The sequence below is a fragment of the Macrobrachium rosenbergii genome, chromosome 56, assembly GCF_040412425.1.
Source record: "Macrobrachium rosenbergii isolate ZJJX-2024 chromosome 56, ASM4041242v1, whole genome shotgun sequence".
NCBI classification, from domain to species: Eukaryota; Metazoa; Arthropoda; class Malacostraca; order Decapoda; family Palaemonidae; genus Macrobrachium; species Macrobrachium rosenbergii.
Genome location: NC_089796.1, coordinates 44,674,904 through 44,701,529, shown reverse-complemented (window position 1 = coordinate 44,701,529; position 26,626 = coordinate 44,674,904). Strand labels below are relative to the sequence as shown.

General features: G+C 38.3%; 1 protein-coding gene across 8 annotated transcripts in view; it reads left to right on the top strand.

Annotated features, from left to right (window-relative positions):
- LOC136836301 (E3 ubiquitin-protein ligase TRIM33-like) overlaps positions 1–26,626 on the top strand; it is a 313,581-nt gene that overhangs the window by 238,986 nt on the left and 47,969 nt on the right. For 4 of the 8 annotated variants that reach the window (XM_067100413.1, XM_067100410.1, XM_067100409.1 and 1 more), the window contains one exon: positions 12,571–12,621. The exons of the other annotated variants lie outside the window; for them this stretch is intronic. In XM_067100413.1, coding sequence (XP_066956514.1) covers positions 12,571–12,621 — 51 coding nt within the window. The remainder of the gene's footprint in view (positions 1–12,570; positions 12,622–26,626) is intronic. 8 annotated transcript variants of the gene reach the window in all.

The window sequence follows — 26,626 nt, the reverse complement described above, 5'->3', positions numbered from 1 at the left end:
AATGAGGTTAAACTAAGACCCTTGTCTTGCATGTAAATCTTGTTAATATTATACATCTAATAAAACTTCTTGAGCTGTAAGAGAACAACTGTCCTCAACATCAGAAGGAATGAAACAAAATCAAAATTTCTGCAGAGACATTTTTTACATCAGGTTCTTGCTTGATCATCTGGCTACTTGACCATTCTGGTTTGTTCCAGTTATGCTGCCAATTTGGGGGTGGCGTGTGTTGTAGTTAATTCCGGGTGTGGGTTATGAAGATCAGTTATTTGCCTTTCCATTAATGCAAGGAATAAGTCTGGATTATTAGCTTTATGGACAAAACTGGAGAGCTTAGTTTCACCAAGAACAAGGCGGTCATTTGTCTTATCCAAAGCATTAAAAGATATTTTTATATAAGGTACTTACCGAGTAATTACAAAGCTATTGGTTCCCTAACCTACGGCAGCTTAAAAATTAAAAATTTGCGTGGCGGTGCTTTTATCGTGTGTGTGTGTAGGTGACACGGTCCTGCCCACTATCCGGGACTCAAAGGAACAACTTAGCAGAGAGCTCAATTCATTTCCTGCTGGCTTCCAATCAGCATCGGTAGTTTTTCGCAGCTGCTGCTTCGCTTTTTGGCTAGTTATTTGCCCGATCTTGGTGAAGTATTCAGGCTTTGTTGTTTTGTGGCTTTCTATCATTGATGCATTGTTGTTTCTGGTTAACTTAAGGAATTACTTTAGTTAACGATGTCGGATTCCAATTCATCCAGTATTTGCTCCTGTTCTGAGGGTTGTAGAACTAGGTTAACAAAGCTTTCGTATGATTCTCATACAAAATGCACTAAATGTAGGGGCAAGAATGCAATAAGATAATACTTGCATAGAGTGTCAGGATTGGGAGGATAAGAAATGGAAAACCTTGAAATCTCATCTAGAAAAACTTGAAAGAGATAGGGAGAGGAAAGCAGCCCTTAGGGGTGAGAATATGGCCAGTACAGATTCTGTTCCTTTGGATAATGTAGGGGATGATGGAACTACTACTACTCCAGTTCCTCCTGTTTCTCCCATTATAAGTCCTCCTACTTTACTGTCTACTCCTGTTCCAGTTTCCCATGACTCCACTCTTAGTTCCATTGCCAGCCTCAAATCGAGGTTCAATCAAAAGTTTGATTTATCATCTAATACAATTATGGAAATGGGATCGGCAATTAGATCTCTAATGGAAAAAAATGTGAGTAATGAAAGTGCAGTGAGAAGTGAGAGTGTTGTGAGCGTTGAGGAGGTGGCTGTTCGTCCCACCAGTGCTCCTAGACAAAGGTCACTGTCCCGCTCCCCCCCACCAGGGAGAAGACATACTGGAGGTCCAAGGGAGGCTGGTGGAGTTTGTCCACAGGCAGTTGCCCCTTCTGTCGAGCCTGTCGTTCATTCTCAGGCTTCGACTAAACACCATTGGAAGGATATTCCAGTGCATCAGCTTTCATCAGATTCGGAAGCTTCCAGCCCACGCAAGAAGCTCCCATATCGCTATTCTGTTTCTTCACGCCCGCTCGAGAGACATGCGGATCTTGGCGACATGTCCCCCCTAGCTGTCAAGAGATACAAGGAGGCTAGCCCACAACCTTCCTGCAGTTCTTAGGACCAGCCTGATTCTCCAGCTCGTCATCTTCATTCATTGAGAGACAGTCCTAAGCACTATAAGCGTTCCAAGAGCCCGGCGCCCGTCAAATCATGCCAGACTTCCGCTTTTGAGCACCCTGCGCCAACTCCCAAGCCTCTGGTGCCAACAGCCGAGCGCTCAGCCTCTGCTTCTCGGCTCCATGCTCCTTTTTCTCCTAATCCGTCATCCTCATCAGTGCAAGAAGATTCGTTAGCCCCACTCAGGTGTCAATTGACCGAATTTATGGGTTTTTTTTAAGAAATCCTCTTCAATTCCAGAGTCCAAGGATAAATCCTTGTCTTCTGTCTCTTCAGAGGAGGAAGAGGTTGTTCAGGAGATGGTCCCCTCTTCTGCTTACTGGTCTCTTCTGCGTTTCCTCCTGGATAGTTTTCCTGATTTCTTCGTTCCTGCTTCGCCTACTCCTCCAGCTTCTACCTTCGTCATGAGAAAGCAGTCATCAGAGGGTACCAGGTTACCCAAGCTAGTTCATGACTGGCTGGCCGCCAAGAGAGAACAGGGCAAAGCGACATTTGCTTTTCCGCCCAGCAAATTGTTAAAGATGAGGTACTCATTCTAAGCCACCGGGGAAGCTCCTTCCTTGGTAGTTTCTGCCTCCTCCCAGTGGGACTTCTCTGGTCTGGTGGATTCGGTTCGTAGAATGGCCTTTTCTACAGCCAAGATAATGTTTTCCTCATCTGAACTGGATCACCTTATCAAGAACATTTTTAAGTTTGAGATTTTTAGTTTTCTCGATTGGGCCATTGGGGCGCTAGCAAGGAAGATTGAAGACTGTCCTGATCTCACTGAAGACTTTGCCTCTGATTGGCTGGGAGTTCTTTTGTGCTCGGATAGGGCAGTTAAAGACGGCTCTTTAGAACTCGCCTCCCTCTTTTCTATGGGCATCCTTAAAAAGAGGGAGCTCTAGTACTTTCACCTCACTTACACAGAAGTCAGCTCTACTATTTGCTCCTTTAGATAGGTCTCACCTCTTTCCACAAATCACTGTGAAGAAGATTCTTTCAGACTTGCAGAAGATGCCTACCACCGACTTGTTAGCGCAGTCCACTAGACGTCCAAGGGAGCCTGTGCCTTCCATGTCGAGATCATTCTCCCACCCACAGCCTCAGCCTTTTTGTGGAGGGAAGATAAAAAACCAGTCTAGACCCAGCCAGATCAAACTTACGATCTCCCACAAAGTCCATTAAGAGGCCTTCCTTCAAGACCAACCCCAAGAAGTGAGAAGTTAGTCCTCCGCGCCCAAGTAGGAGCCAGACTTCTACTTTATTGGAAGGAATGGGAGTGCAGAGGAGCGGATCCTTGGGTGATCAAGGTTCTCAAGGAGGGCTACACCATTCCTTTCATTAAGACTCCTCCCTTAGTTGCATCTCCACTCGCCTTGACAGCGTATTCAAAAGGGTCCACGAAGTTTTTGCCTCCCCCCCCCAGGAAGTCGAACCCCTTCTTTTCAAGGGAGCAGTGGAAGAAGTGCTAGATCTCCACTCAGAAATTTTTTACAGTCCGCTTTTCGTGGTTCCGAAGGTTTTGAGGGGGGAGGCTGGAGGCCTGTTCTGGACATCAGCACTTTGAATGTGTTCATACTGAAGACGAAGTTTCATATGGAAACCATTCGCTCAGTCCTAAGTACAATAGGGGGCTGGATGGTCACCCTGGATATGCAGAATGCGTATTTTCACGTTCCTGTTCATCCAGACTCACGGAAATTTCTACACTTCGTTTTTCAGGGAAAAGTACTACAGTACAGTTCCAGGCCCTACACTTCTGTTTGTCGACAGCCCTGCAAGTTTTCACACGAATCCTTGTTCCTCTAGGGAATTGGCTTCACCTTCTGGGAATCAACAACTTATACCTAGATGACTGGCTTCTCTGCTTGTATGAGGAGGAAAAGTGCGCGGAGGACTTGAGAAGAACTCTTCGCCTCACACAGGAGTTAGGCATTTTCGTAAACAAGAAGAAATCTCTTATGACACCGACTCAGGAGACTCCCTATTTAGGAATGATACTGAACTCTTGGACTTTCCAGGCTTTTCTGTTGCCCAAAAGAGTCTAAAACTGCCTTCAGATTGTCAGTCAGTTCCTTGCTCTTCCTTCCTGCTCTGCAGTGCAGTGGATGAGTCTTCTAGGGACCCTCACTTCGATAGAGATGTTTGTAAAGTTAGGCAGACTCCACATGAGACCCCTTCAATTTTTTCTGAAAGCGAACTGGTGCAGAAAAATCCAACCAGACTCTTTCGTCTTCCCGATTACTTCGGAAATCAAAGAGGATCTCCAGTGGTGGTCGTGCGTAGAAAGACTTCAGGAAGGGAAATCTCTTTTCCCAGTGCGCCCAGACCTTCAGTTTTATTCAGACGCCTCCAACCTAGGCTGGGGCGCTCTTCTGGATGGCCAGGAAGTCTCTGGAACATGGACTACATTACAATAGAATTCTCACATCAACGTAAAGGAACTGAGAACAATTCACCTGGGCCTTCAGTCTTTCTCGGATCTAGTCTGTGGCAAGAAGATAGTAGTGCATGCAGACAACACCACTGCACTTTCTTACATTCGCAAGTGGCGACACTCATTCCTTCTCACTGTATGAGACAGTGAGGGATCTCCTTCTGTGGGAGGAGGAGAATCAAGTCACTCTTGCCACCCGGTTTATTCAAGGGAGAATGAATGTTATTGCGGACGAATTAAGCCGCCTCAGACAGGTCCTTCCAACCGAATGGACCTTAGACCCATTAGTCTGCGACAATCTGTGGAAACTATGGGGCAAGCCCACAGTGGATCTTTTTGCAACGTTGAGAAATCACGGTCTTCCACTCTTTTGCTCTCCGGTCCCTGGATCCTCAAACAAGGGGCATGGACGCCATGCTTTTGGATTGGACAGGCTTAGATGTGTACATCCTCCCTCCCTTCGGAATGATCAGGGAGGTAATCAGCAAACTGTCTACGCATCAGAACACCTCCATGACCCTAGTTGCTCCCTTTTGGCCGAACAAGGAATGGTTCCCAGACCTGATTTGACTCCTGGTGGATTACCCAAGACTCATTCCACAAAAACGGTTGCTGCTCAGACAACCCCACTGTCTCAGATGCCACCAAGGGTTGTCCACTCTGGCCCTGACAGGCTTTAGACTGTCAAGCACCTCGTCAGAGCAGAAGGCTTTTCGAGATAGGCTGCAGAGGCAGTTGCAAGGTGCAGACGAGCATCTTCTACAAAGCTGTACCTATCAAAATGGGCAGTCTTCAGAAGGTGGTGCAGCCGCTGTAACGTCTCTTCCTCTGAGAAATTTATAAGGCAAATTGTTGATTTTTTTATATTCTTAAAGATCATCAGGAAGTTATCGACCTCTACCATCAAAGGGTGGTCGATGCTCAGCTCAGTCTTTAAACATAGAGGAATGGACCTGTCTTCTAGTCAAGATATCAGCGACTTCATCAAATCCTTCGATACGTCTAAGAAAGTAAGTTCTTCCAGTGTCTCTTGGAACTTATACATTGTACTAAAATGGCTTTCAGGTCCTCAAGTCGAACCTCTCCATTCTGTTCCTCTCAGGAATCTCACCAAGGAAACTCTCTTTTTAGTGGCTCTTGCTACTGCCAGACGTATTAGTGAGTTACAGTTGATAGACAAGAGAGTAGGTTTTGCACAAGGGGATGCAGTCTGCTCTCTTTCTCTTGGTTTCCTTGTAAAGAACGAGGAGCCTTCCAAACCCTGGTCTAGATCCTTCGTCATCAAGAATCTTATGGATGCCTTAGGACCTGAGGAAGAAGAAAGACTCCTCTGTCCAGTGAGATGTCTTGGGTACTACCTTCAGAGGACGGAAAAGATTAGAGGACCTTTGAGCAACCTCTGGTGCTCTGTAAGAAACACAGTTCACCCGCTCTCCAAAAATGCCATATCCTTTTTTTGAGAGGGTTGATGTCAGAAGCCCACTTTCAGATCCAGGAGGAAGCCTTTCTGTTAGTTAAGGTTAAGGCTCACAAAATTAGGGCAGTTGCAACTTCCCTCTCATTTAGACATAACTTGTCCCTCTCTACGACCTTGCAGCCGACGCTCTGGAGATGCAAGTCCATATCTGCCCCACACTACCTCAAAGACATAGAGACCGTGTTTGAAAATTGTAACACTTTTAGGACCTTTATCTATGGCTGGCATCGTGCTGGGAGAGGAGGCATAGGGAACTCTCTGTTCCTTTGCTATCCACTCACCTTGACTTGAGGTTTTGAGTCGATGGGAAGCCTGGGCCACTTTGTACCTGGAGTACCCACCAGTTTGTTATAATTTGAATGGTTGGGTTATGGTTTTAATTCTGTGGTGTAGGTGATAGTGTTGTTATTTTGTATTCTGGTCTTCACCCTGGGCAAGGGCATCTTTTTAAAACTTTATCAGCATATGGTGTACTTCCTCAGCTGCAAAGTTCCCACTAATATAGGGGCCACCCTTGGCTACGCTGCCACTCCCACTGCAAGTTGAGAGAAGCGCCAACCAGAGGCAGTACCTACCTGCAGCAGCTCTCTCAACAGGTAAGGAAACAACAAAAATTTATTCAATGTTAGCAACCTTTCTATTTCAAATTCATTACTTACATAATGCTTTGGAGTAAAATATGTCCATGCTCTCTCCCACCTACTAACAATGTGGCATCAGCTATGTAATCACTAGGTAAGTTACTTATATAAAAATGACATTTTTATGGTAAAGTTTTATATATACTTACCAAGTAATTACATGATCAGAGCCTGCCCTCCTCCCCTTGCATGGAACATTAGAGCATGAAACGAATTGAGCTCTCTGCTAAGTTGTTCCTTTGAGTCCTGGATAGTGGACGGGACCTTGTCACCTACACACAAATGATAGAAGCGCCACCGCACGAATTTTGAATTTTTAAACTGCCTTAGGTTAGGGAATCAATAGCTATGTAATTACTTGGTAAGTATATATAAAACTTAAAAATGTCATGTTTCCAGGCACTGTTGGCGCCGAGTTAATTAGGACCCCCTCCGTAGATCTTTGGTGCTTTATATTGCCTGCATATAAAAGTTGATATCTTTGAAATTCATTCTGTGGTCTATTATCATTAATGGCTCTTTTGTGCTTCCCAGTGCATTTTTAAAGAAATGTTTTGTAGTCTCTCCCACATAGTCTAAATTGCATTTGTTACAGTTGATGAAGTATACCCAAGCTATGTCCTTTTCCTTTATTTTTTCAGTTTTGTTTTTATGAATGAAACTACAGATAGAGTCAGCAAATGAAGTATAAATTTGTTCGTTATGCCCAAGATTTTTGGCCATGTCTGATTTACTTTGATAGGGTAACTTAATTATTTTCTCTCTTCCTGATAACTTTTTTTTTTTTTTTTTTTTTTTTTTAATTTGAGTGGTAAATACTTTAAAGAGTACTGTCCAGACACCAGGTCAGTGTAAAGGAAATCTTCTTACCCAATAGTTTTAGCCTGTTGTACTAGTGATATCCAAGGTTTAAGTATAGAAACATGAGCAAGTGATACCATCCTTATAGAAAAAAACTAATTTTGCTACAGGTAGATCAGTAATTAGCAACAAATTACATAATAAGTATGATTATAATAAAAATATAATAGCTGATGACAATGCTAAATGATAATGTTAGAGCTACAGGTGACACAGTTTGAATGAATAGCTCAAAAAGACAATTTTCATATGATTAACTGGATTAAACCATACAAAAGTACCTTTAAATGAAATAAATAACTGTGTACAAACACTTTACAAAAACCAGTTTACAAAAAGTTGTAAGCTACAGAACACAAAAAATAGATCAATATATAATTGATAAGTGGCCTGCCAATAACTTTACCTACTAAAAACTATAAAAGAAAAATTAGTTAACTTTGAGGCCAAAGAAAGAGCACAAAGCTGCAATCTTCAAAAACAATAGGGTGTTGTCTCCGTAGTCAGTTTGTATATATCGGTCCTGGTCCTGAGGCAGTTTATCAAAGTGAACTACACAACACAAACCGAATTAGACATACAGTAGACATTTTATTTTACACAAAACCCAAAAATTAGTATCTCTTAATACAAGAAAACACTCAAGGGATACATCAGCATAAATGCACAAAGACACAGTAATATTCATTTTAAAACACACAACCACATCAAACCAGAGATCATACTCACTGTGCCAGTATGTAAAGGAAATCCCCTTACTGGATTGTTCTAGCCTGATGTACTGGCAATCTCCGAGCTTGAGTACAAAAGTGTGAGCAAATGATACTGTCTTTATATAAAAAAATTATTACAGTTAGATCAGTAATTAGCAACAAATTAGAAAATAACAAGTTCAAATGTAATAAAATTAACATAATAGTTGATGACAATGCTGATTAATAATGTTAGGACTACAGGTGGCATAGTTTTCATGAATAACTCAAAAAGATAATTTTCACATGGTAAACGAGAATAGGCACGATACAATGGTACCTATCAGACAAATCAATAACCTCTTTTCAAGCATACCAAAAAACAAGTTTACAAAAAACCTAAACACTGTAAACACAAGTTAACATGTTATGACTGATTTGCACAACATACAGTTATATAAATGATGACACCATGTGAAATAAACAAGTAATTACTCTGCATCCAGTACAAATAGTTAATAACCACAATGAACAGTACCATTCATAACCTGTAGTCATAGCAATATACTATTACATGTTGATACAGAAGACTACATGTGCTTGCACGACATTGACAGTACATGGGGATACACAGACACCTTCCTTGCATATAAGAGGAACTATACACCTTGCTCATAGGCGCATATAAATATACCCCAAAATAAGGGGCTGACCTGAAATGTGCTGTCAAATGCTGGACCAAAACATGAGTCAGACAAATCAGGTCCTGTTTTTGGGTGAGATTCCTATGTCAGAGAAATCAGGAGCAGAGTCTTGCACAAAAAACAGGACCTGATTTGTCTGACTCATGTGCCAAATTTGGTCCAACATTTGACAGAACATTTCTGGAGGTCATCCTGTTATTTTATGATATATTTATACTATCCTAAGAAGAAGTGAGTATAGTTCCTCTTATGTGCAAGAAGGGTGTCTTGTGTATTCCTGTGCACCGTATGATGTTGTGTGAGCACATGTAAAGTCTTCTGTATCAAGATGTAATAGTATAATGCCATGACTACAGGTTATGAAGGGTACTGTTCATTTTGGTTATTAACTATTTGTACTGGATGCAGAGTAATTACTTATTTCCCATGGTGCCATCATTTATATACTATAATTGTATGTTGTGTGAATCAGTCATGTAGTGTTAACTTGTGTTTACAGTGTTTTGGTTTTTTGTAAACTTATTTTTTATATAAAGTGGTTGAAAAGGGTTATTTATCTGATTTACAGGTACCACCTGTAGCCCTAACATTTTGGTTTAGCATTATCATCAGCTATTATATTTTCATTATATTCAAACTAGTTATTTTGTAATTTGTTGCTAATTACCAGTCTACTGTAATTGTAATAAATTTAGTTTCTTTGTATAAGGATGATATCATTTGCTCACACTTCCATACTCAAACCTTGGAGATCATCAGTACATCAGGCTAAAACAGTCCAGTTGGAAATACTAATTTATGAAAAACAAGGTAATTATGAAATTTATCTCTTCAGCTAAAGAAGCAGGGTTACTAAGCCTGTGGGATCTTAAAAAAGACCTGCTGCTACTTCATTTTTAATATTCAAATTATGATGTGACAAGTAATTAAGTTGCCCTGTCACAGTAAATTAGAAGAATTAACTAAAAATCTGGGTGATACTATAAATTTGTATTTCATTTTGCCATTACTATATGTCAGTCCTTTTGTCAAAACAAAATGGGAAAATAAAGGAAAAGGACGAAGCTAGGGTATATGTCATCAGTGTAGTAATTGCGATAAGTTACCTAGGGGAGACCAAAAACAATCTTGGAAAATATATCAGGGAGCACAAAGGAGCCATTAATGAAAATAAAAAGAAACAGTGCAATAGCTTCATATTAACCCTTAAACGCCTATTGGACGTATCATACGTCGACTAAAATTGTCTGTTGGGTGCCGAGTGGACGTACCGTATCGTCAACTACAAAAAATTTCAACCTTCGGTCAACTTTGACTCGACCGAAATGGTCGAAAAACACAATTGTAAGCTAAAACTCTTACATTCTAGTAATATTCAATCATGTACCTTCATTTTGCAACAAATTGGAAGTCTCTAGCACAATATTTCGATTTATGGTGAATTTAAAAAAAAAAACATTTCTTACGCACGGGCGGTAACTCCGCCGAAAATATCATAAATTCTTTCGTCATTTTGTCGTAATTTTTGCACTGTTCTATATTAGCCATTACATAAAGTTTTATATATGAAAATGTGCGCAATTTCATTTACAACACAGCAAAATACAACCCATGGTTGTAGCTTTTATCAGTTTGGAAATATTTTCATATAAACCATGGTAACTGCCAAAATTTCAACCTTCGGTCAACTTTGACTCGACTGAAATGGTTGAAAAACGCAATTTTAAGCTAAAACTCTTACGATATAGTAATATTCAATCATTTACCTTCATTTTGCAACCAGTTGGAAGTCTCTAGCACAATATTTCGATTTATGGTGAATTTTTGAAAAAAATTTTTCCTTACGTCCGCGCCAGAAATTCTTTTGTCACGTCGTAATGTTTGCACTGTTTTATATTAGTCGTTACATAAAGTTTTATATATGGAAATGTGCGCAATTTCATGTAGAATACAACAGAAAATAATTCATGGTTGTAGCTTTTATCAGTTTTGAAATATTTTCATATAAATCACGATAACTGCCAAAATTTCAACCTCGGTCAACTTTAACTTGACCGAAATGGTCAAAAACGCAATTATAAGCTAAAACTCTTACATTCTAGTAATATTCAATCATGTACCTTCATTTTGCAACAAACTGGAAAGTCTTAAAAAAATTTTTTCCACTAACTCGCCTAACATCTATTCGTTTTCGTCGTTACATAAACTTTTATTATGGTGAATTTCTAGAATACAAAAAAAATAATGGTTTAGCTTTTATCAGTTTTGAAATATTTTCACATAAATCACGATAACTGCCAAAATTTCAACCTTCAGTCAACTTTAACTTGACCGAAATGGTCAAAAAACGCAATTGTAATAAAATCTTACATTCTAGTAATATTCAATCGTTTAACTTCATTTTGCAATAAATTGGAAGTCTCTCGATTTTGAATTTTTAAAAAAACGTAATGTTTATCTCAGCTTTAAATTACCGCTTTAAATTAGTCGTTACATAAAGTTTTATATATGAAAATGTGCGCAATTTCATGTAGAATACAACAAAAAATAACTCATGGTTTTAGCTTTTATCAGTTATGAAATATTTCCATATAAATCACGATAAATAGAAAAAATTCGACTTTCGGTCAACTTTAACTCGACCGAAATGGTCAAAAACTGCAATTGTAAGCTAAAACACTTACAGTCTAGTAATATTCAATCAATTAGCTTCATTTTTCAACAAACGGGAAGTCTCTAGCACAATATTTCGATTTATGGTGAATTTTTGAAAAAAACATTTTTTTACGTCCGCACGTTATTTAATTCATGCATTATTTTGTGATAATATTTTCTCTGTGTTGCTTTGATCGTTTTAAAATTTGTTATATACCAAAATCATCGCAATTTAGTGTACAATACAACTAAAAAAAATTAACTTTTTAGCTTTAACCGTTTTGCTTACAGCGCGATTTGTATACAATTATATACGAGTTTTTTTTTTCGCTGTCATATATTCCAATATTTATATATGATAATGATATTTCTTTTCATTTCTGATGGTTGCATACTAAACTTCAGGCAATGACAAAAAAAAATGAGCCAAAAATGAACTCTTAATCTTAAAAACTAAGCGTGCTGTGATTTTTTTAAAAAAACTTTTTTTCCGCTTCGTCGCTAACTCACCGAACGCCGCCGGCATACGGGAGACGTTTTTGTAAATAGGGCTTCGACGTTAAAGGGTTAATGAGATTTTCACCGTAGAATGAATTTTAAGGATAGGTTGCAGTATACGTATGAGCAACAATGTAAAGCATTGGCAGGATGTTGCGGGGGTCCTAATTAATTTAATGCCAACATTTTTGGAAGCAAATCTTTCAGTGCTTTAGATAAGATATATGCAAGCCATGTTAGTAGAAAAACTAAGCTCCCAGTTTTGTCAAGGGAGGTTATCAATCCAATCTCATTCCTTGGAATGATGTTAAGCCAAGTATTGACCTTTGTAATCACACCCAGCATCATTGAGCCACCCTCCCCCACTGGGGTTGGGGTTCAGTAGATAGGTAGCATAATAGCAACAAACCAGAATATTCAAGTGGTCAGATGGATCTAGCAGAAAAATGATATAGATAATCTGCACTTGTAGAAATTTGGATCTGGTTTCATTTCCTCTGATAATGAAGATGAAGATTTTAGACAATAAGGATTGTAAGTGGGCAGTATTTACACTGTTTTTCATAAAAAACTTTTCTTACTACAGTTATTTCGTGTATATTTTATGCATGTAAATGTTGAGAAAAATACTAATTGTTAAATTTTGTAGGTATACCAAAATATTTCCCTCCATATCTTCTGCTGTGCTAATTTCTTCAGTTTTTAATTGCAGCTTTTTTATACTGTATAAGATATTCATAGGATAGGTGATTTTATGTTATCAGAGTATAATTTGCATCATTTACACTATTAATTTCACCCAGCATTTTTATATTAATTTCATGCTCTTTTTAACATCTGTTTATTTGGCTCTGTCAGACATTATGTATCATAAGTTTTACTGACAATTTGGTCTTATTTTATTTAGTTTTATTTATATTTATGGTTTTGATGTTTTTTGCCAGAGGTAACAAGTGGTAATGATATGGACTCTGAAGCAGCTGACAATTCTTTAGGTGAGTCTTGGATTTGGTAAGAAGTAGTGTGTTTGCTGCTGATGTAAGGTGCACTTGTCGTTTATTACTGTTGATACTGGTTAATATGCACTGCAGTTGCTGCTTCACAGTAAATTTCATAGGATTACAAACATATCATCATAGACAAATTGTTCTTGTGTTTGTCAAGAGGAAATTGTATATTTTCTTGAAAATTATGGTATTTTTATCTTTAGTTTCTGAAACTTGAGGAAATTACAATACAGGTAGTTCCTGAGTTATGATGGATATCCGTTCCTACAGCTTGGTGTAGGAAATTACAATACAGGTAGTTCCTGAGTTATGATGGATATCCGTTCCTACAGCTTGGTGTAAGTCGGATTTCGTCGTAAGTTGATTCTCAACATTAAACAATTTATAAAAATAAAAAAAGCAAAGAATTCCTTACCTTTAATCCTGTGGTTGGCATTAATCACTGGAAGAGGCATTTTGAAGGATGTAGAGACAGGCTTATAGGGATGAGGGAGATGGAGATGCAGGAGGAGAACCTGCAGAAGGTGCTGGAAATACAGGTGCAGGGAAGTCTGGGTGATGCAAAGTTGCAGATGGAGCTGGAATTACAAGTGCTGGGGAGTCTGGGTTAGGAGAAAGTACTCTGGTCACTGTGTCTGGAGTGGTAAATGGTGCTGGAGATTGCTTCTTGAAATAACATTCCAGGCTAGGCTGGACAGTTATTTTTTTTTTTTTCTTCTCCAAAGTCTCCCTGTAAAAACTGAAGCCAATCCATGATTCCTTCAAGCATCTTGGTGTACCTTTCAATGTTGGGGTCCTCACCTTCAAAACATGCCATCCCTGTCTCTGGCAGGGGAAAACCTTTTGACAAGCCCTTTTACTCTTAATAACCTGAGCTCTGGGACTGGTGCCTCCTCCTCTTCCTCCTCAATCATCTGCTTCTCCAGCTGAATGAGGTCCTCTTCAAATAACTCCTCTCCATGGGATTCCAGCAGCTCGTTAACATCATCATCATCCACCTCCAAGTTTAGCTCCTTACATAGTCTAACAGTTTTGTTGGTGACATTTTCAAGTGTCTCTTCAAAGCCCTGAAAGTCATTGACAAACTGCAGACACTTCCAGGCCCCATTCATTTTGGAATGCTTTACCTTGTCCCAAGCATCTGCAGTGTTCTTCACAGCTTCATAAATGTTGTAGGACTTACAAAAGTCCTTGAGAGTCAAGTCCTTGTTTCTATCAGTGGCCTTGAAGGCATTGTTCATTGTCCTTCAGAGGTAGTAGGCCTTGAAGGAGGCAATGACACCCTGGTCCACTGGTTGCAAAATGGATGTAGTATTTGCGGAAGATAAACTACCTTCACATTAGGATGTATGTCACTTAACATTTAATTGTGAAGGGTGTCTAGGGACATTTTCGAACACAAGCAAAACTTTAAATAGCAGACCCGTCGAAGGACAATATCATTCCACTGCTGGCACAAAGTGAATATTAAGCCAGTCTTCAAAGATATGAAATGCAACCCAAGCCTACTTATTAGACTTCCAAACGATAGGGAGAATACTCTTGAAAATCCCCTTGAGTGCCCTTGGATTCTTAGCCATAAAGTCAGTCACTCCTTACTGACTTTATGGCCTGGTGCTTACTACTACTGCTTTGAGATATATGTACGACTAGGCATGCTTCCAAAGTCACCCCCCATCCCTAATTATTTCAGCCAACCCACTAGGAAAAGTTTTTTTGCTTCCTCATCAGCACTAGCAGTTTCACCTTGCACAGTAAGATTATGCAAATTAGAGCAAACCTTAAACGACTAAACCGACCTTTACTCGTCATAAATTGTTCACTTTCACTCCCTTCCCCCCTTTTCACTTTTCAGTACCTCATATAACCTTTTACCCTTTTCTTGAATCACCATAAGGGGCTCACTGGAATACGACGCTGATTGTGGTCTTCAAGCCAGATCAACAATAATCTTTCCATCTCAACAATGAAACCACTACGCTGCTTAGTTTTAATGGTCGCTTTCTTTGGAACAGCTCCTTTCACATGTTCAAGGATACCTTCCTTATCCTTTATAATGGTAGCAACCGTCGACCGACTAAGCCCAAGCAAACACCAATATTGGTGGCAGTTTCTCCCTTTAATGAATGCTTCACTATGCTTGATTTCACTTCCATCATGATGGCTTTCCTTTTCTTCGACACACTGACTGCCATCAGAAGACTCAACTTTGCGCTTGGGAGCCATAATAAAAGGCAAAAAGATACGAAGCACTGTGTGCAAACAGAACGAAAGCGCAGGCTAGTGCAAAAACAAGAATTAATCTGTACCAGACCACCCCAGAACATGGTATTTTATGCAGTGATGGGCTTTTAATTTAATTTTACAACATAATTATAAATAAAGAAAAAATTGGATAAAATACAATACTATATAAAGTAAGTTCATTTAACCCTTTGTTTTTTCACAAAACACTATCACCTGTTGACAATTTTCCATTTATCACGAACTACAATTTTCCTACTTCCTCGAGTGTTCAAGATTTCTGTATTTCACAGTTTTGATTCCTTTAAGAACATCCGCAGCTCTAACAGCTTCTTTATTTTTTTAAGATGGTGATCATATTCTGGGCATGCGGTACTCCATAAAATGATCATCTCTCTCTCTCTCTCTCTCTCTCTCTCTCTCTCTCTCTCTCTCTCTCTCTCTCTCTCTCTCTCTCTCTCTCTCTCTCTCTCTCTCTCTCTCTCTCTCTGTTGTGCTTCTAACTAAAAATCTAACTAATTCCTTTTCTGCTCACTGTTAGCGCTACAGGTTTACAATCCCATAGACGACATTCTAACATTTTCTTTTTAATTTGTGGAGGATAGAGCATCATCATCAGTTTTCAGATTAATGAAATTTAGTCATACTTTATTTGAAAGTTCATGTTTACCATATGTATTCTCGTATCATGCAATTTTCCAAAACAATTTTTAATAAAATTTCAGGAGGATGCACTGTACTCGAGTTACAAAATGTGTATGTGAACTGTTGGTCCTGGTTATAATTTTACACTGATAGTAACCATTTGCAATAGTCAGATAGTAAACTTATATTTAAAGTAATATTAACATTAGTAAAACTGATGTTTTCCTTATGTATAGTATGTATTGTCGTTGTATTGTCACATCATGTGAAATATGAACAGTGCGATCATGTGCCATTTGCATCCTGGTAATGCTTACGTTCTGATAACATCAGGTGATTGCATCCTATAGATATCATTGCCATTAATGTTTAATAAAATGTAATTCAGAGATACCATCTTGTAAATAATCAAAGCTGGGTTAAGAATGCAGCTAACGCTTATTTAAATGAAGTAAGTTTTAAATTAAGTAAAAGACGTGATTTCATGAGTTCCAGACATTGCTTGCGCCTACTGTAAACCATTTTGCACATAATTTATTTTGGTTTACAGCTGCACTTTATATTCAGTGCTATACTTTATTACCCTTAAAAAAAGAAATAAATGGTTGACATTAAAATATAGGGGTGTGAAGATTACATATACTATTTCTCTTTCTCCCCCTTCCGACCCATCTATTTTTAGAAGTCTTCTCAACCTCATTTCTAAGAACTACTTTATTCTATTACATCTATTTCCCTTTGTTCTGAAATGATTTTTCATGAACAAACAGTGTTTTTCATTTGGACTAATAAAACTCGCACACACATTGTACAACTTATTACTATTTCTCTGCACAGTAGACAATTTTAACCCTTGAACGCCGAGCCTCTATTTACAAAAGTGTCTGCTATATGCCGGCAGCGTTCGGGAGTTGGCACCGAAGTGGAAAAAAGGTTTTTTTCAAAAAATCACAGCACGCTTAGTTTTTAAGATTAAGAATTCACTTTTGGCTCCTTTTTTTGTCATTGCCTGAAGTTTAGTATGCAACCATCAGAAATGAAAAAAATATCATTATCATATATAAATATTGAAATATATGACAGCGCAAAAAAAATTTCATATTGTATACAAATCGCGCTGTGAGCAAAACTGTTAAAGCTAACGAGTTATTTTTTTTATTCGTTGTATTGTACACTGAATTGCAATGATTTTGGTGTATAACAAATTGTAAAACGATCAAAGCAACACAGAGAAAATATTATCACAAAATGATGCATGAATTAAACGCGCTCAGACGTAAAAAAAAAGTCTTTTTCAAAAATTCACCATAAATCGAAATATTGTGCTAGAGACTTCCCGTTTGTTGCAAAATGAAGGTAATTGATTGTATTACTAGAAGTGTTTTAGCTTACAATTGCAGTTTTCGACCATTTCGGTCAAGTTAACATTGACTGAAGGTCAAATTTTTTCTGTTTATCGTGATTTATTTGAAAATATTTCAAAACTGATAAAAGCTACAACCATGAGTTATTTTTTGCTGTATTCTACATAAAATTTCGCACATTTTCATGTATAACACTTTATGTAACGCCTAATAGAAAATGGTGCGAAAATTACGACAAGATGACTAAAGAAATTCTGAGATTTTCAGCTGTTACCGCGCGCAGAGGTAAGGAAAAAGTTTTTTCAAAAATTCACCATAAATCGAAATATTGCGCTAGAGACCTCTTGTTTGTTGCAAAATGAAGGTAAATGATTGAATTTTACTAGAATGTAAGAGTTTTAGCTTACAATTGCATTTTTCGACCATTTCAGCCAAGTCAAAATTGACCGAAGGTTGAAAATTTGGCACATTGTGATTTATATGAAAGTATTTCAAAACTGATAAAAGCTACAACCATGAGTTATTTTTGTTGTATTCTACATGAAATTGTGCACATTTTCATATATAAAACTTTACGTAACGGCTAATATAAAACGGTGCAAACATTACGACAAAGTGATGAAAGAATTTCTGAGATTTTCGGCCGAGTTACCGCGCGCAGAGGTAAGGAAAAAGTTTTATTCAAAAATTCACCATAAATCAAAATATTGTGCTAGAGACTTCCAGTTTATTGCAAAATGAAGGTAAATGATTGAATATTACTAGAATGTAAGAGTTTTAGCTTACAATTGTGTTTTTCGACCATTTCGGTTGAGTCAACTTTGACCAAAGGTTGAAATTTTGGCACTCATTGTGATTTATATGAAAATATTTCAAAACTGATAAAAGCTACAACCATGGGTTGTTTATTGTTGTATTTACATGAAATTGCACACATTTTCATATATAAAACTTTATGTAACAGCTAATATAAAATGGTGCTAATAGAAAAATGGTGGACAAAAAGTTTTTTCAAAATTCACCATAAACAAAGTAGAGACTTCAAGTTTGTTGCAAAATGAAGGTAAAATTGAGTATTTCTGTAAGAGTTTCACTGATGCATTTTCTATTTTGGGAGAAGAAAGGTTGAAATTTTGGCACTTATTGTGATTTATATGAAAATATTTCAAAACTGTAAAAGCTACAAGCTGGGTTTTTTTGGATTTTACATGAAATTCACGCATTTTTATATAAAACTTTATGTAAAAGCTAAAAGTGTGATCTGACAAACTCCCAGCATCCCTCAAGGCCCGTGATTTAAAATCTTTCACAAACTAGGCCTATAACTATTTTTCCGCGAATATTTAAAAAAAACTTTTTGTAGTCAACCTACCGTACGTCCACTTGGCACCCGACAGACAATTTTAGTCGACGTACAATATGTCCAGTTGGCGTTTAAGGGTTAAATTTTTCTAATTTTACCTGTACTGTCTACAAATTGTAAATGGGGAAGTGTGGCAAATATTCCATTCTAAAACATTGAGACTACTAGGAGTTGTATTAGATCATAAACCTGTTAAGCTCATTCCGCGGTGGGCCCTGAATGAGCTTAACAGGTTTAGATTCTCTCTCTCTCTCTCATAGTGAAATATTCACTAATTACTGAGTTTTATTTTATTTTCTTGAGTAAATACATTTATATGATAAAAATTTTACTAATTTTCAGATAGTAATACTAATGTATTCTCTCTTTCTTCGTAATAATTCATGAATAATTTCTCTCTTTACATTTAAGTAATGCCAACTCTCTCTCTCTCTCTCTCTCTCTCTCTCTCTCTCTCTCTCTCTCTCTCTCTCTCTCTCTCTCTCTCATATATCCTTTAATGAAATATGGGCTACTGTATCAACATAAAAAGTATACTAAAATTCCAGGAAGTTCACAAAGCCATCATCGGTCGTGTTACAATTTTTTTTATTGCTTTGACGTGGGCTCCATGACAACATGCTATTGGCTAGAGGGATTGGAAGTACAGTAGTCAGTAACAGAGCTTGTAGCAACCCCCCCCCCTCTCTTTCCATGACGACATGCTATTGGCAGGAAGGGTGGGATTTTAGCCAACCACAAAGCTTGTACCTCAAGGGCTTTGCATACACAAGCAGGAGGTTGAATAGTGTTTTTTTCTCTCTCTCTCTCGTAACTGAGATAAGAGAGAGGGAGAGATTTTTTATGCAGAGGTATAGTTTTATAAACGTGATGTTACTTTGTCATTCATTTTTTATATTTTCCATGCTATAATTATAACTTTTTACATGGTTCAGTGAAATTCCAAGTCTTTTTCTGGTAAACAGCAGAATGGTAAAAATTTGGAAGGTTTATAATGAAAAACTAAAAAAAAAATGCAGGTATGTCATTTTCAAGATACCCAAAGGATTGACAGTAAAGTTTTCTTACAATTTTCTATGATTATTTCGTGTTACAACAATTTTTGGCTTTCGATGATTTTCGGCCTGCAACGCAGCATCGGAACAGAACCCCCATTGTAACCTGGAGTGCCTGTACAAAGAATATACGCCTGCATTTACTAAGACAAAAGAAAAAATCTTATTTACGAGATAAATTATTATTACCGATATCTTGTATGCGAATAAAATGCAAATAATTCCTTACGTAGTGATCCGAAGGTGACAACAGTGATTACTCTAGGAACTAAGGATTTATGAATTCCGCAAAACTTTCTGAGCGAATTTATCTGGTATGCTGGCGAGTCACCAGCCGTGGTATTCCTAGGTCTGGGGGATAATAAATTCCACCATCCTATTCGAAAGAAAGCTGTGCACACTTTCTCTAGACATATATGCACTAAGCTGAATTCCTAAATAAGCTAACATGCAATCCTGCCTCATGCAGAGCAAAGCCCTTACTAAATAACAAACTCACAACCCTACTAACCAAGTGACTGGCAGAGGCACTGCTTGGTCCAACACTGGGAAAAGATCACGGTTCTTGTTTTGTGTGCTCGCCAGCTTAAGAAATTTTGGCACTGCTTGCGTTCGTTCTTGGAATTTCTCTAATGTTGAATTCGCTTCCCAGCGCAGTCTTTTAAGCATGCATTACCCTACAATTCACTGCCTATTGCACTTCAGTAAAACAAGCCCTGAGATTTGACAACACCTTACCCCTCGTTCCTTTTTCCAGTCTCGTCTTGAAGACAAAAAATCAGTGATTTATTTCAGGTTTGCACAACTTCCAACAGTCTAGCTTTAGCAGTTGCTAGTGTGCTAGTTGACTGCCGAATCCTTGCAGGGTCGCCACTTTTACGTTTGGGCATGGGTTTGTTACTTTAATATGAAATATTAATTAGGATAAGCTTTGAACAGTACTCACCATGGACAGCTGTAAACACCATAAAACCGATGAACAGACAAGGTCACATACAAGAATAATGGTAGGTCACCAATTGAAAGTTCTGATCAGTACAGGAGTCTGCTGTATTGCACACAGATTATGGCATTTCAAATAATAGAGTTCTGATTCAACTATCAATAAAGAAAATCAGTGATAAAATTTAACATCACAGCAAAATACTGATTCTACTTGCAATAAGGAAATTAATGATAAAATTTAGCAGCACAACGGAGAGCCAGTGGCTCGGGTAATACACATTTTGGTTCCTTTAGGAATTCAGCTACAGTTACAAATTTGTTTCTTACAACACTGCACGTTGATAAGCCTGCCAAAGTAGGGTAGAGTTCTCCAGGCAAGATGGATGTTCCAGAAAATTAGAGTGAACGATATAACATGTCTCTGGAAATAGAATAATCCCCGATAAAGCTTCGTGGACAGATGGTTTCTCTCAATAGCAACTATAAATACATGGGAGGAGTAACTTAAGGTTTCACTATGAGCAAAGGATGATTAACTCACAAAATTAACTCACATGGAAGCACTTGAACACTGGGTAACTGGATATCAAAGAGTATTTATTGGGGAGAGAAATTATGAAATGAAATGAGAGATTCAGGATAAGGAACAGAGAACTGGTAAACTCAAATGCCAACAAACGTACCGTGGGTTGCCTTGCAATGTCCACTTTGTAATAATGGCTGGATGAGCTGCAATGTCTTCCTTTAGACCTCACGGAGCCACTTGTGGCCAACAGTTTCCACTTCACAGAAAGAGTGCCATGGAGAAAAGGTAGCCCAGATGGGCGCGTGGCATGGCACTGAATTACAGCAAGACTTCTGTTACTGACCAAAAGGCAGACTGAGTAAGACAGAGCGAGCACAGGTCCTGACCTGCTTACATGACTGTTGATTTCGCTTGAGGGGAGACAGTTTCTTTCCTGCATTTAGGCATCAGCTGACATCTGTAAAGAACATTCAAGAATCAGTACCAGAGATCACACAGTAGGAGTTAAATGAAAAAAGGGATTAAAATCTGGGACGTTCGGTTTACCTGAATGATGTAATTTCCTACCTGGACCCAATGCGAATGACACACCTTAAAAGTGCCCTTCTACACTTCTGGGGGGGGCCCTGGGTATGTACCATTAAAGCACAGGACTTTACCATTAAAGACAGGATATTTGATATATACAGTGAATTATATATATGTGAGGGTAAGTCAAAAGTTCCAGGAAAAATTCAATATACTCTTTATTTAAGGAAATTCAAACATCATTTTTCTACATATCTACCATCTAACTCTATACACTTTTCAAGCGCTGTTTCCACCTCTGCAACCCTTCTTTGTAGAAATTTGGGGCCTTTCTATTAAACCATGTTGAAACTGCATGTTTAGCAGCATCCAAAGATTCAAACCGGACTCCTCTTAAGTGTTCCTTGAGTTTTGGGAACAGGAAAAAATCTGAAGGAGCAAGATCAGGACTATAAGGAGGATGTGGAAGAGTTTCCCACCTAAATTTCCGTAGGACTTCTCTTGCAACCCTTGATGAATGTGCTGGAGCATTATCATGATGGAACAAAATTCTGCAGTGCAACTTTCCTCGACGTTTTTTAGCCAATGCAGTCTTTAGTTTTTGCAAAACACCTTTGTAGTAGTTCCCGGTGATTGTTTTTGTCCTTCAAGGAAATCAATCAAAATCACTCCTTTGGAGTCCCAAAACACTGTTGCCATAACCTTCTGGGCAGATCTCGCCACTTTGAACTTCACTGGTGCAGCTGAACCTCTTGGTAACCATTGCTTTGATTGAATTTTACTTTCTGGGTCATATTGATGGATCCAAGTTTCATCTCCAGTAACAATCCTGTCAAAAAACTCTGATTCATTTGATTCAATCTTCGTTAAAACTGCAAGAGAAAGTTCAGCTCTTTGATGCAGTTGGTCTTCGCGCAACGCTTTTGGGACCCAACGTGCTGAAAGTTTACTCAAACCAAGATTTTCATTTAAAATTGAAAATGCGGAACCATGGGAGATCCCAGTTTCATTAGCTATCATATCGATAGTAATCCGGCGATCTTCATCCACTAGATTCTGCACCAAAGCCACAATTCTTTCATTTTTGCAGTCGATGGTCTTCCCTCTCTTGGGTTGTCTTTGAGGTCCTCCCGACCATCCTTAAATCGCTTTATCCAGTCATAAACAACTGATTTAGATGGAGAAGAATCTCCATAAACTTATTGCAAAGCTTCAATAATTTTTCCTGGTTTCCAATCAAGCTTGGTCAGGAACTTGATGTTAGCTCTCATCTCAAAATTTTTATTTTCCATGGGTTCAAGAAGTTACTTTTCTGAAGCAGATGTTAACACCACGGTAGCAAGAGGATGACTGAGGTAACAAGTCTATATGGATCACTACATCACAGATAATTGTTTACCAAGTATTTGGGTTGTTTCATTCCTGTGTAAATACATCATTCAACAATTTTTCCTGGAACTTTTTGACTTACCCTCGTATAAATATAAAAGGTTGGCAGTGCTGTGTGGCCTCAAAAAGTAAAAGGTTGGCAATGCTGTGTGGCCTCAAAAAAATTTTAGTACACTGCCTATACTCGTATTGACTGAGAAGGGGTTTTGGGGGTGTGGGAGACCTCAAGAAGCCTCCAATTTGTTGGGGGGGGGAATGGCTTGGCATCATCGGGTAGTGGAAGGCTCGGAGAAGGGGGTTGTTTTGGCAGGTGGATGGAGCTGGGGGGCAGTTTGTATTTGGGGGTGTGTTGGGGTTGCAGTGTTGGATGAGTGAAAAGGGCTAGGTAGACCTGACTTGATAGAGCTTGTTTGGTTTCATGTTTTTATGTTTATGATACAGTAATTCACATTTTATTAAATGAAATGTACAGTACTGAGATTATGAGAGAGAGAGAAAGAGAGAAACAATAAATTGGGTATCTTTACATCAAAATCTATGTACAGTTACCGACTCTTAGGGTCTTACTACCTTGAGATCAACAGGTTCCAGACAAAACAAACAATTGGGCTGTAATGACTAAGGAGAGGTGACAAACAAAGGAAGAAGGAGCAGAACAAAAGCAAAAAAGTGACCTTAATATTAATTTATTTACAAAATTTACAAGTGAGCACAGGCTCTGGGTGGCAGAAATACATGAAATAATCATTAACATTAATAACACTTAGAACAAGCAAGTGAATCAAAACTTTTAAATAAGTCAATAGACAAATCAATAAACAATTTAAGAGCAATGTCACATGAAAACTAAACACACCAGTATCATAATAAATATCAATAAAATAACAGTAGAGCAGCATAATGACAGTAATACATGACTGGTACAGTAAACGACACAATCAGGAGCATTATAACAATCAGTAAAATAAATGAGAAACTCAAAATAGCAGTATAATAATAATAATAAAAGCAACAATGAAAAACAGAAACAAAAACAGGCTCAATAAAATAACAGTAGAGCATAACAGTGATGCATAAAGCAAATCAAACAGTGACACAGTAATGACCAATGACTGGTAACCATCTTGTTGGATCATAACAGAGTTGATGCAACAACCATCTCATCCTTGAGCTTCAAGACACTGACTCATGCCGCCTGAACCAGACTGGGCTCTGCCCTCCAGAACCTGACTTTCAGGTACAAATACCTCCTGCTCCAACTGCTGACTCAAGCTGCCCTAGACCTGAATTTATTTCTGGTAACCTGACTAATTCACCCCATGACAGAAGCTACACGAAAGGAAAACAAAAAGTCAGGAGGCAATAACCCACCAAGGGAACAATTGGCAAACGATTGTTCCTCACACCTCCCTACCTAACAAAAATTTTTTTTTTTTTTTTTTTTTTTCACACAAAAATACTCCCCTGATGCTGCCACACCCCACCAGTCAAAATAGAACCAATCCTGGCCCAACCAATCTAATGATCTCACTACTGAGATTAACAGGTTCCAGGCAAAACAAGCAGTTGGGCTGTAAATGATAAAAGAGGTGACAAACAAATCAGAACAAAAGCAAAAAGTGACCTTAATATTAATTTATTTACAAATTTACAAGTGAGCACAGGCTGGGTGGCAGAAATACATAAAATAAATTAACATTAATAACACTTAGAACTCAGTGAATCAAAACTTTTTAAATAAGTCAATAGACAAATCAATAAACAATTTAAGAGCAATGTCACATGAAAACTAAACACACCAGTATCATAATAAATATCAAAAACAGACAGCTCAATAAAATAACAGTAGAGCAGCATAATGACAGTAATACATGACTGGTACAGTAAACGACACAATCAGGAGCATTATAACAATCAGTAAAATAAATGAGAAACTCAAAATAGTCAGCATAATAATAATAATAAAAGCAACAATGAATAAACAGAAACAAAAACAGGCAGCATAATACATAATTAAATTAACACCGTAGCAGCATAACAGTGATGCATAAAGCAAACGGTAACACTTCCTCAAACAGTGAGGACCACAGTCCAATGCAGGATGACCAAGACAGAGCCGACACGACAACCATCTCGTCCTTATGGCAGTACTGGCATCCTCTTTCAATACGGGACGATCATAACAGAGTTGATGCAACAACCATCTCATCCTCAAACACTCCCCGCTGCTCTGCTGCCAAGACACTGACTCTCTGCCGCTCTGAACCAGACTGGTCGTTCTGCCCTCCAGAACCTGACTTTCAGGTACAAATACCTGCTGCTGCTCCAACTGCTGACTCACTGCTGCCCTAGACCTGACTCGTTGCTGCTGCGAACCTGACTAACGCTGTCAAGCACCCCATGACAGAAGTCAACTCCTTACACGAAAGGAAAAAACAAAAAAGTCAGGAGGCAACAACCCACCAAGGGAACAATTGGCAAACGATTGTTCCTCACACCTCCCTACCTAACAAAAAAAAATTTTTTTTTTTTTTTTTTCACACAAAAAATACTCCCCCTGATGCTGCCACACCCCCACCAGTCAAAATAGAACCAATCCTGGCCCAAGGTCGCCAATCTAATGATCTCACTACTTCGAGATTAACAGGTTCCAGGCAAAACAAGCAGTTGGGCTGTAATGACTAAAAGAGGTGACAAACAAAGGAAGGAGCAGAACAAAAGCAAAAAAGTGACCTTAATATTAATTTATTTACAAAATTTACAAGTGAGCACAGGTTCTGGGTGGCAAAAACACATGAAATAATCATTAACATAAATAACACTTAAAACTAGCGAATGAATCAAAACTTTAAATAAGTCAATAGGCAAATCAATAAACAATTTAAGAACGTCACACGAAAACTAAACACACCAGTATCATAATAAATATAAAAAACAGACGGCTCAATAAAATAACAGTAGAGCAGCATAATGACAGTAATACATGACTGGTACAATAAACAACACAATCAGGAGCATTATAACAATCGGTAAAATAAATGAGAAACTCAAAATAGTCAGCATCATAATAATAACAAAAGCAACAATGAATAAACAAAAACAAAAACAGGTAGCATAATACATAATTGAATTAACACCGTAGCAGCATAACAGTGATGCATAAAGCAAATGGTAACACTTCCTCAAACAATGAGGACCACAGTCCAATGCAGGATAACCGAGACAGAGCCGACACGACAACCATCTCGTCCTTATGGCAGTACTGGCATCCTTCTTCAATACCAGACGATCATGACAGAGTTGGTGCAACAACCATCTCATCCTCAAACACTTCCGGCTGCTTTGCTGCCAAGACACTGACTCTCTGCCGCTCTGAACCAGACTGGTCGTTCTGCCCTCCAGAACCTGACTTTCAGGTACAAATACCTGCTGCTGCTCCAACTGCTGACTCGCTGCTGCCCTAGACCTGACTCGTTGCTGCTATGAACCTGACTAACACTGTCAAGCACCCCATGACAGACGTCAACTCCTTACACAAAGGAAAAAACAAAAAAGTAAGGAGGCAACAACCCACCAAGAGAACAGTTGGCAAACGATTGTTCCTCACACCTACATACTCATTCACTTTTTTATTGATATTTTATGCTACAGGATTCTTGTTGATATTTCTACTATATTTTCCAATTTGTTTTATTTCAAACCAAAAGGTAAATGCAGTCATGTGCGTAGGGTACATACATATGCACACACACATTCCATGCTGTTGGCGAACTTGCTACAGCCTGTTAGGTTTTGTCTTGCCTACATATGAAATTCTCATTTTAAATACTTTCATGGTGATTAGAGATGAAATACCACCAGTGATAAAATATTCTTTTGTGTAGAAAGAGAGGGACAGAGAGAAAGACAACCGAGGTATATTTACATTGGTAAA